Source organism: Petaurus breviceps, unplaced genomic scaffold, assembly GCF_028583685.1.
Source record: "Petaurus breviceps papuanus isolate PSGF00001 unplaced genomic scaffold, PetGlider_PUasm1.0 90925, whole genome shotgun sequence".
In the NCBI taxonomy this organism is placed as follows: Eukaryota; Metazoa; Chordata; class Mammalia; order Diprotodontia; family Petauridae; genus Petaurus; species Petaurus breviceps.
The window spans coordinates 10,081,778-10,093,781 of record NW_027187380.1 but is presented as its reverse complement, the minus strand read 5'-3'; the positions used below and the strand labels follow the sequence as shown (position 1 = coordinate 10,093,781).

The window sequence follows — 12,004 nt, the reverse complement described above, 5'->3', positions numbered from 1 at the left end:
AGATCTGAGCTGAGTCTTGAAGGAAACTAGGGAAGCTAGGTGATGGTGAGGAGGGAGAGCATTCTAGGTATGGGGGATATAATGAAAAGGCATGAAGTAAGGAGACAGCATGTCATGTGAGAAGAACAGTAAGCCAGCTGTTGGATCATAAAGTAAAGGAATAAAATACAAGACTGGAAAGACAGGAAGAAACAAGGCTATCCAATAAACCAGGTTACATATGATACCTGAGGAAAAACTCCCTATGTGCGATAAGAAATGATTAAAAAATCAGAAATATTTGGCAAAATGTTTGGTAAAACAAACCAAAAGAGGTTTCAACAGCCTATTAGACCGTGCATCACAATTAATTCCAAACAAACATTTGATTTAAAAATAAAAGGTCACACCATTTAAAAAAGTGAAGGAAAATAGACAGAGGCATTTTTCACAACTATGCCTACTGGGAGAATTCATTTTTTTTTTGAGTTAATTTTTAGTTTTCAACATTCACTTCCATGAGTTTTAAATTTTCTCCTCCTCCCTCTTCAAGACTGCATGCATTATGATACAGGCTCTACTATACATTCCTATTTTCACATTAGTCAGGTTGTATGGAAGAATTATAATGAAAGGGAGAAACCATGAAAAAGAAAGAAAAACAAAACAAAAAGAAAATACTCTGTTTCTCTCTGCATTCAGATTCCATAGTTCTTTCTCTGGATATGGATGGCATTTTCCATCATGAGTCCTTTGGAATTGTTTTAGGTCCTTGCATTGCTGAGAGCTACGTCTATCAAAATCAGTCCTTGCACACCGTGGCTGTTACTGTGTACAATGTTCTCCTGGTTCTGCTCACTTCATTCAGTATCAATTCACATAAGTCTTTCCAGGTTTTTCTGAAGTCTGCCTGTTCATCATTTCTTATAGCACAACAGTATTCCATTACATTCATATATCACAACTTGTTTAGCCGTTCCCCAACTGAGGGGCATCCCCTCAATTTCCAATTCTTGGCCACCACAAAAAGAGCTGCTATAAATATTTTTGTACATATGGATCCTTTTCCTATTTTTATGATCTCTTTGGGATACAGCCCTAGAAGTGGTATTACTGGATCAAAGGGTATGCATATTTTTGTAACCAAATTGCTCTCCAGAATGGTTGGAATCAGCTCATAGCTCCACCAACAATGAATGTGTTCCAACATTCCCACATCCTCTCCAACATTTATCATTTTCCTGTTTTGTCATGTTAGCCAATATGCTAGGTGTGATGTGGTACCTCAGAGTTATTTTGATTTGCATCTCTCTAATCAATAGTGATTTAGAGCATTTTTTCATATGACTATAGATAGCTTTAATTTCTTCCTCTGAAAACTGCCTATTCATACCCTTCGGCCATTTATCAATAGAGGAATGACTTGTATTTTTGTAAATTTGACTCAGTTTTCTATACATCTTAGACATGAGGCCTTTATCAGAGACACTAGTTGTAAAAATTCTTTCCTACTGGGAAAATTCTTGAACAAAAAAGGTACAGAGGTATCTCTTACAAAAGATAAAATAGACAATTGACTGAATTCATTTCAGTCAATGAATTTCATTGACTGAAAAGTTAATGCAGCTAGGATAAGGGATAGATAGCACCCTTGGAAAAATGACAACATTTATATCTAATATCTCTAATAAGGTTCTGAAATATTTTTATTGAAAAACAACACAAATACCGTGTTTCTCTGATAATAAGACCTATCCCGAAAATAAGCCCTCCTCTACTGTGTAAGATTCCTCTAAAATAAGCCCTACCCCAAAAATAAGCCCTATTGAGATTGCTACTGCAGTGAAGGTGATCCCCTGCACTACACACTACATTACAGTACCTGTATGCACCGCCCCCCCCCGTGAAACGCTCGCCACGCTCCGAGCTGCATCCAGTCAGAGCTGCAGCAGTGAGCGCGTCATCCTGTTCTTCCCCAGTGATTTGCTTGCTGGCGCCATTGAGAGCAGTGCTGCAGAGGAGAGCTGAGGCAAGACAACATAAGCCCTCCCCTGAAAATAAGCCCTCTGGTGTTTTTCTTTCCAAAAAAAATTAATAAGACAGTGTCTTATTATCGGGGAAACACGGTATATAGCTAACAGTCATTCCTTAATGAATAAGTGGTCAAAGGATATAAATAAACAGTTCTCACAAGAACTGAAAACTATAAATATGCTCCACATAAGTAATGCTCCAACTCACTAATGTGAAAAAAAATGCAAAGCAAAAATGATGTTTTCTTATATACAGAATCCTTTTACAGATGACAAAAGATGTAAATAATCAATTGGTTTAACTATGGTTTAACAATTGGTTTAACTATGAATTGGTCTAGCCATTTTGCAATTATGCTAAAAAAGTTCATACCCTTTAATCTAATGATCCTTGGTTTACTAATTAGCATATACCCAAGTATGTCAGAGCTAGAAAGAAAGGCTCCATACAAACCAAAATGTTCCTAGCAGCACTTTTTTATGGTAGCAAAGAACTGAAAACAAAGTAGATGTCTAGCCACAGGGAAATGGCTAAATGTCTATTACCAATAAGAAATAATGAATATGAAGAACTTAGAGAAATATGGGAAGATTTACATGAACTGATACAGTTAAGAAAGAAGAACTAAGAGAATAATATAAAAAACAATAACAATATTAATGGAAAGAATAAAGTGAATTGAATGTTGTGTAATTATGATGACCAAACTTTGACCTGGACATAAATTACAAAAATGTACCTCCTTCACTTAATTGTGGAGGTGGGGGAATTAGAGGTATATAATACTACATTTACTTTCAGATGCAGTCAACAGGCTGGGTTGGTTTTGCTGAAATGCTTTTTTTTCTTTCTTTTTACATCTTTGTTACAAGATAGCACTAGTACTGGATACAGTGAAGGGAGGAATTTGACATTCAGGAATGAATGTCAAATAGGAAAAATGTCAAATATCAACAAACTAAAAAATTATTTTAAAAAGAATTAATGTGGGTCTCAACTTGGGTAAGTAGCAATGGGAAAGAAAAAGAAGAAATAGGTGGGAAAGATACTGATGAAGAATTAACAGGAAATGGTGACTGATAGAAGAAGCACAGAAAAGAGAAAAATAAAAAATGACTTCAAGTCTAGATGACATGAAGAACGTACCATTACCAAAAATGAGGAAGTGAAAAGGAACTGGTTTGGTACTGGGGAAGAGATGTAAGAGACAACATGAAAAATTTCGTTTTAGATATGATAAATTTGAGCTAGCATTCAAATGAGAACATATAATGAATAGTTAGAAATTTTGCATACAGTGCAAGGAAAAAATAAAAGCCTAGAAGAATAAATTTAATTATCTTCTTAAATTTGGGTAATACCTCAGAAACCATCTAGTTAAACTATAAATTTATAAGATGAAGACATCAAAGCCCAAGAAAGATTAAGTGATTGAAGGCCACATATCTTGTTAGTTGCAAATTAACAAATAGAATTTAAGTATGTCAACTCCTACTCTTCAGCTTTTTCAAATACACAAGTCAGAAAGCATTAAGGAGTGATAGCTGAAGCCATTTCAAGTGGACATGATCATCATGGGAAAGAATATAAAGAAAGATAACATAATCAAAGGCATAGCCTTAAGGATTATCCACACTTAAAAGAGAACAGAGTAAGAATGAGAAACCAGTGAAAACAGAAAAGAATGGCCAGAGAGTCAAGAGAAGTAAAACAGAATGTCATGAAAAATTTAAGTTTGAAGAGAAAAGGATTAAAAAAAATATATACTTGATTAAGTTTCAAATATCTTCTAAACAGAATACTTTTACTGAAGGGGTTCCAGTTGCCTTGTCATGCATCAGCCCTGAAAAAAATATACCCAAGAAATCTATAAGGTACTCAAGAATCTATAATTTCTTCTAGTAAGATGCTCCTATTCAGTGGCCAGTAAACACAGTAACTGTTTTGTTTTCAACAACAGCATATTCTAATGACAGATATTTAAAGAGCCTTGCCTCTACTTCAGCCATGAATGCTTCCAGGGGATCATCATCACTGTCAGAGTCTGCTGACTTGGAATGGAATTGCTGGCGGGTAGGTGAATTTTCAGCAGGAATGTAAGGCAAATCGACATTGCTAGAGTCTTCTTCTTCATCTTCAAAATAACTTAAAAGCAATTGGTAAAATAACAATAGGCAAATAATTATTTTTTAAAATTCCTTACCTATCCCACACCCCAGCGACCTAAAGTCATATACCATTACAATAAACTCCAAAGAACTGTCTGCATATTCTTTTTACAGTGGAATTTTGTTTTACCAAATTTTTTTTATTTTTTAATTTTTGCTTTTTGAAGGGGGGAGGGTAGGGCAGTTGGGGTTAAGTGACTTGCTCAAGGTCACACAGCTAGTTTTTGTGTTAAATGTCTAAGGCCAAATTTGAACTTCGGTCCTCCTGACTCCAGGGCCGGTGCTCTATTCACTGTGCCACCTAGACGCCCTTTACCAAATTTTTTAAGCAAATGTTTCATCCTGTTAGATTTAGAATTGTGTAATTCAAAAATTTTCATTGTAATGTTTCTAAGCAAGCATTTCTAAGGCCTACCTGAAGATCTAGATATTTAAAGCAGTATTCAAAATGCAAAATTCCTGTACTTAAAAGAATTCATTTTCTTCTGAGTTTATTGCAACCAGATTTGACTTAGAAATGTATACCTGAGTAAATAGCACTTATCTCCATATCTCAACCTACCTGCTCAAATCTTGTGTTTTTCAATTAAATAAAAATCCCTAATATTTGTATAGTGCTTTACAATTTTCAAACCACTTTAGAATGAGTTTTTCTTGTAAAAACTGCAAAAACTAATGCTTAGATCTGCTAAAGCTATGATACCAATCGTGAGCATGGTACATGTAGCACTCCATTCTTACACAGAAAACAAAGATTAATCAAATAGTAAGCTGTACAAGAGATAGAACTTTTGGGTAAAACCTTAAAAACTTGGTCAATTTTTTTTTTGTAACTACTAATAAATTCAGGGGGGTATTTTTTTATGAGAGGGGATATAGATATCCTTAGAGAAAACCTGTTGAAAACCTCCAATAACAGAAAGTCCAATCCATTATAATCTAACACACTATTTAAATATGCTTTAGGTATAAGAATATCTTTTCTCCCCAACAAATATCACCCCCAAAAGATTTCTATAAACCTTTTACAACAGTTTTGGAACTTGAAAATTGAATTCAAGTGGCTTCAGAATATATATCTTTTTAAAAATATGCATTCTTGGGGCAGCTAGGTGGCTCAGCGAGTAAGAACACCGGCCCCAGTGTCGGGATGACCTGGGGATCAAATCCAGGCTCAGATACTTAGCACCACACCCAGAAATAACTGGCCGTGTAACCCTGAGCAAATGACAGCCCCAATTGCTTTAAAAAAAATGCATTCTATAATAAACATATCCATATAATTTTATGATATGTTGTGGTCAGGTTAGTTTTGCCAACAGAACCCACTTTCCTAAATATTATTCATCTTTATTTCCTGATACATTATAATCAGAAAACTGTAAAAGATAATTACCAATCTTTTTAGAGTCACAACAACCTATACTAATTTTGTAATAGCCACTAACTCTCTAACAATGTTAAGGTATGCATTTTTTTTTAAACTGAAGTGAATATTGACAGAGAATTTTTTGAGAACATTATCTTTTAATACAAATGGTATTACAATACCAAAACTGGGAATTACTGCTATATGGAAATGCTTCATTTCTATAGCATAAAATAATATGGGTTATGATCTATGGAAAATGGAATCCTAACCACAGCAAAAATCATTAGTCATACATATAGCTGGACACTTATGGGCAAGGATTTTCTCTTCACCTCTCAAATTATGAGTCTGGTTTCTAAAAAATAGATGAGTGAGGTGTAGAGGCAAATTTTATTAGTTTGTACTCGTATTGGCAATGGCTTGTTGTTTGTAACATAATTTATATGCTATCAATAAATGTCCTGCTAGTAAAGAATAGCAAACAACTAACAATAAATGATGAGCTCTTACAGTTCTCAAAATTTATAACTCCCTGTAAAAGAGAAAAAAAAGATCTAAAATTTATTTTTTCTGCAAGGCAACATAACTTTTTAGGATAAAATTTTCCTTGGTAAACAAAAAGTTTCTCTCCTTCCAATTCTACTGATAAAGCTAAGAAAAAAGATGCAGGGGTATATACAACTTATGCAAGATTACTTACTACAAAGCAAGAAACTTACGCATTTTCTTCATCAAAATTTGCTCGTTTAGATCCAATCTTATAGAAAGAAGGGAGCTGTGGCGGAGCTGACTTCCCAAACCCTGATGAAGAGCTGGTTGCCCCAAAGGCACTATGGGACTGTTGTGGGAGCTTTGGTTCTTCCTTTTTCCCAGCAGCAATGGCAAATCCACCAAACCCAAATCCCCGCTTGGTGCCAGGACCACCTTTGTTCCAATTCATGGTGTAGATGATTGACCTGTCAGAATCATGACATTAAGTTACTTATAGAGAATTCACAATAAACTTCCCTATGTTTACCCACCTTTACCTAGGTAATGCCCACTTTTCAATTCTTGAAAATGCCATCTTTCTCAATAACTAAAAGCTCCTTCAGATTTATGTTATGTCAGCCTCAACCACACCATTTTCCTAAAAATAAAGTAGGGCACTCTCACATATTTTAATGGAATCTGAATCTGAGCATGGATGGCATGTTGGATAATCCCCAAAGAGGGTGAGAAGGTGCAAAGTGTAGCTTATAATTTACTTTACAACCTTTAAATTAGACAAGCATTTTGGTTGACCTTTACTTAGGAATTTGTGTATAGTTTTTTCTCCTTTTGCCTTCTTTAAAAAAAACAAACTATACTTTAACATTTTCCTCTTATAAAACAGAGGCTAAAAAGCATAATTTTAAAAATACAATTATTAACCTGAATACAAGTTACGTGTTCTTATTTTGTTGTTTTTTTAAGTGAACTGTTTCTTTTGTTTCCTTTTGTAGATACTAACTTTAATTTGAAACTCTTTTCCTATCTGGGAAACTGGAAGTGGCTTGTAGACTAGCTCAGGTAGTAGAAGCTACAAGGCTTTTCCCTTCAATTCAAATGCCTTTGTCTGTTCCACAATAATATTTCCTATCACTCATCTATGTAACTTCTTAAGGAAATGTTATCTATCCTTCCTAACCTCTCTACTTTTACAATGATATTACATATAATTTAGTTATTTACATACATATTTGCATCCCACAAAAGCTGGAGAATACTTATACATAATATTCCTTTAAAGTAGGTCAAAACTATACCCGTGTCCACTTAGAATTCAAGTGAAATCATTCATAATCAGAATAATTTCTAATCAATCCAAATCCTGTGTTATTTTATTTCAATTGTTTTTTTCACTTATAGTATTTTATTTTTTCCAATTACATGTAGTTTTCAACCTTCTTTTTTATAAGATACTGAGTTCCAAATTTTTTTCTTACTCCCTTACTTTCCTCCCCCCCTCCCCACAACAGCAACCAATCTGATATAGGCTATATATCATATTATATAGTACAATTATATTAAACCTATTTCCACATTAGTCATGTTGTGAAAGAAGAATCTGAACAAAAGTGAAAAACGAGAAGAAAGGAAAAAAACAGAAAATAGTATGCTTCAATTCGCATTCAGACGCCATAGTTCTTTCTCTGGATGTGGATGGCATTTGTCATCATGAGTCTTTTGGAATTGCTTAGAAGAGCTAAGTCTATCAAAGTTGGTCATCGCACAATATTGCTGTTACTGTGTACAATGTTCTCCTGGTTCTGCTCATCTTGTGTTATTTTAAACAAGGATGCTGAGAAACAATATTTACTACAAACTTAAGGTTAGCAATAAGCAAGCCAACATCTCCAAATCTGCTCTAAATCCAGCATTTAAAATCCAACTTATTAATATTTATTTTACCCACTATATTAGACAGTCTTGGATCCGGTTATGCTTCCTATCATACCCTGCTGACCACTAAAGACATCCATATTACTACTGCGCCACATGCATATCTGCTCCTCCCCTCTCCACCTCTTTCTCTGGAAAAAGTAATCAAATTAGTACAACTATTAACTGCTTTGGGGCTCTACTCACCATCCCTAAGACTTCTAAAATGAAAATATCCTTTCATGGCCACCACTCTCCTCCATGTATAGTCTCTTCCTATTAGAATACAAGATCCTCAAAAGCAATTTTTGTATCTTCAGCCCTTAGTGCCTGGCACATGATAAAGGACTTTTCATTCATACTTTCAACTAAAGGAAGATATGAGAGTCAATAAATATTTGAACGGCTACTATGGGCTACACATTAAACTAGGTGCTGTGGGTAATGATGTCCACCACACAACTTTATCAGTCAAAAATTTGTGACCATGTATGAGACATCTCATGCACATTATAAAATATTTATAAGGGGCAGGCTAGGTGGCACAGAGGACAGAGCACCTGCCTTGGAATCAGGAGGAACTGATTTCAAATCCAGCCTCAAACACTTGACACTAGTTGTGTGACCCAAGGCAAGTCACTTAATTCCAATTGCCTCAAAGAAATAAAATACAAAAATAAAATTTAAAAGGATGAGATAAAGATGAAATAAATGCTTAAATACTAATGAGACACCCCCCCTCCACCAAAATTGTACTATTTTAAATAACAGCAATGTAATTTAATGTTTTATTATTTTAAAAAATCTTGGTTTAACAATTCATTGATAAGTGATTTGAAAGTCAGATTCTTAAGCTTTATTTATTTTGATATTTAGTTTAAACGGCTGCCAGAGTTGAAAAAGGTACTTCATAAACATATGTAGATTGAAACAGAAGTTTACAACTTAATACTCATTTTTTTAAATCCCATCCATCAGTTATGCAAATTTTTTTTTAAATTCTGATACTAAGTTCCCATTGCTGTCAATCAATCTTCCAAATTGGTGACTGGGTGGATAGAATCCTACCTTGCCCTCAGGCACTTAGTAACTATTAACTTCTGAACCCTTTCCTTACCAGAAAAATGGAGATAATAATAGCACCTTCCTCTTAGGGTTGTGAAGATAAAATGAGATATTGGTAAAGCTTTGCAAGCCTTAAAATACTTATTCATGCTAGCTATTATTATTACTGCAAACCAATAAAAAAAGCAGTTCATTTTTTAGTAAAGTGTTCTGAGGTTAATCTGTATTATCCCTGTGTCTATCTTGTTAGGCAGTACCCCAAGTATTTAATATACCACAAATTTAATTTTAAACAGAATTTCTCTATCTCTTCCTTTTGGATTTTGGTAAAACAAGAGATGCTGATGATTTACTGGGTCTATTTAATGACCTGCAACTTTGCTAGTTATCATTTGAATTAATTCTGGATTGCCTAATCTATCCTATCATCTGCAAAAAGCAATAATTTTATTTCTTCTTTTCCTACGTCTTTCTCCCTCAATTTTTTTTGTCATCTTATTGCTATAACTAATATTTTTAGCACTAAGTCAAGCAGTAGAGGTGACAACGAACGTTCTTGCTTTATCCAGATGTTTTAATATCAGAAAGGCTACTACTTGATTGTCAATTACATATAATGCTATTTTTTGGTTTTAGATAGATGCTACTCATATTAGGAAAGGTGTATTTATTTCCCTGTCTTCTTAAAAAAAATTCCTGTGTTTTGTTTTTTTGCCCAGGGTCACACAGCTAGTAAATATCTAATGTGTATTTGAGCTCAGGTCCTCCTAACTCCAGGGCGCTCTATCCACTATACCACCTAGTTGCACCAATTTTCGTGCTTTCTTAAAAACAGAAATAAGGTGTATTATGTCAAAATAATTTTCTGCACCTATATTTATAATCACACATCTTTTGTCTTATTGTCAATATGGAATATTATAATAGCTTTGTTAATACTGGTATAAATTTGTCTATAACCAACTTGGTCATTGTATATAATCTTTGTGATGTGTTGCTTTAACTATTTTGTTAAATTTTATTTAAAAATTTTACATCAGGGGGAGGGCTAGGTGGTGCAGTGAATAGAGCACGGTCCCTGGAGTCAGGAGGACCTGAGTTCAAATCTGAACTCAGACAAGTGTCTAGCCATATGACTTGGGAAAGTCACTTAACCCCAACTGCCCTGATGTACCCCTTCCAAAAGGCAAAAAAAACCATAAATATTTTACATCAATGTTATTAAGCATAATGGTCTACAATTCGCTTCTATCTGTTTTTGCTCTCCCTTGTTTAGGTTATTGTGATAGTAATGGCATTTAAAGATTCCCCTGTATTGGCTTGGTTTTTCAAATTGATTGTGTTAAAACCCAGATCTTGTTAATCCCACCTGTGGGATGGACTTGTTGATATGAAAAGAGAGTCCTGAACTGGGAGGAGCTGGTGACTGGAGGGGTCTGGGAACACAAGGCTTAACAAGGCCACAAGATACGTTGCCAGTCCCTTCATTAATTCATCCTCTTGTCTGTAGAACAGTCCTAGAACCCCTGAAAACATTAGCAAAGCCCTCTCCCAGGATTTCTGTAAACATACAACAAGAAAATCCTTCTTCAGGGCTTCTGAACCAACAGAAAGGTTCCCAGACCCCTGCAACAACAGCACTGTCCTTCACCAGTGGACAGTATTCATTCTGTCTGCAGGACAGTCTCCAGACCCCTGCAACAACAGCACTGTCCTTCACCAGTGGACAGTATTCACTCTCTGTCTGCAGGACAGTCTCAGGGCTTCTTAGCGAACAGCCAGGTTCCAGGACTTCTTCAACAGGACTGTCTTTCACCAGTGGACAAATCTGGCAAAACAACATCAAAACAGACAGACAAAGTACCAGCAAAACAGCCATGTCTCCTCAGTCCTTGGCAGCTCAGGGGGGCAGGTCTCAAAAGTCCAGGGCAATTCAAAGCGGCCACCAGCAATTCTCTTAGTCTCTCTTGCTCCACGAGGTGCTGCTTTCAAAAAGGTCTTCCTCCTCTCTCTTGTGTCTCCAAATCTACGTCACCAGCTCCTCCCAGTTCAGGACTCTCTTTTTACATCAAGTCCATCCCACAGGTGGGATTAACAAGCTCTGGGTTTTAACACAATCAATTTGAAAAACCAAGCCAATACAGGGGAATCTTTAAATGCCATTACTATCACAGTTATCAAGACAATATTTGTATTATAGAAGGAATTTGAAAGGACCCCTTTTCCTATTTTTCTTCAGTTTGTCTTATGTTAGCATTGTTCTTTGAATTTTTTATAAAATTAGCTTGTATATACATCCAGCCTTGGGTTTTCTTCCCTTTAGGAGTTCATTTATGGCTTGTCCAATCCCCACCTCCCCCAAGATTGGGTTGTAGAAATTCACTACTTTTTTTGTGCTATTCTTCTGTACATTTTGGTTTTCTTTTTTTTTTTTTTTGTTAAATTATTGGTATATTTTGCTGCTTTTTAAATTTGCCTTTCTGGAGAGTATTTGGGGTTAAGTAACTTGCCCAAGGTTACATGGCTAGTTTTTTTTGTGTGGGTGTTAAGTGTCTGAGGTTGGGTCCTCCTGACTCTGGGGCCACTGCTTTACTCACTGGGCCACTGGCCGCCCCTGTTTTGCTACTTTTTAAAATAGCTCCTATTTTTATTAATTAAATTTTATTATATTTATTAATTCAATGGTTTGTTTAGTTTCCGTTTTATTAATCTGTTTGACTTTCAAAATTTCTATTTTGTTGTTGAGCTGGGATTTTTTTTTAAGGGTTATAAAACAGGGCATACCCTTTGACCCAACAATACCATTTCTAGGTCTGTATCCCAAAGAGATCATAAAAATGGGAAAAGGACACACACATGTACAAAAATATTCATAGCAGCTTTTTTTGAGTTGAGGGGATACTCATCAATTGAGGAATGGCAGAACAAGTTGCGGCATATGAATGTGATGGAATACTATTGTTCCATAAGAAAGGATGAGCAG

At 35.2% G+C, this 12,004-nt stretch overlaps 1 protein-coding gene across 2 annotated transcripts in view; it reads right to left on the bottom strand.

Annotated features, from left to right (window-relative positions):
- DDX42 (DEAD-box helicase 42) overlaps window positions 1-12,004 on the bottom strand; it is a 44,539-nt gene that overhangs the window by 25,426 nt on the left and 7,109 nt on the right. For both annotated transcript variants that reach the window (XM_069076258.1, XM_069076259.1), the window contains exons 3-4: window positions 6,273-6,509; window positions 4,008-4,158 (exon numbers count right to left, since the gene is read on the bottom strand). In XM_069076258.1, coding sequence (XP_068932359.1) covers window positions 4,008-4,158; window positions 6,273-6,493 — 372 coding nt within the window. In that variant the 5' untranslated portion in view covers window positions 6,494-6,509. The remainder of the gene's footprint in view (window positions 1-4,007; window positions 4,159-6,272; window positions 6,510-12,004) is intronic.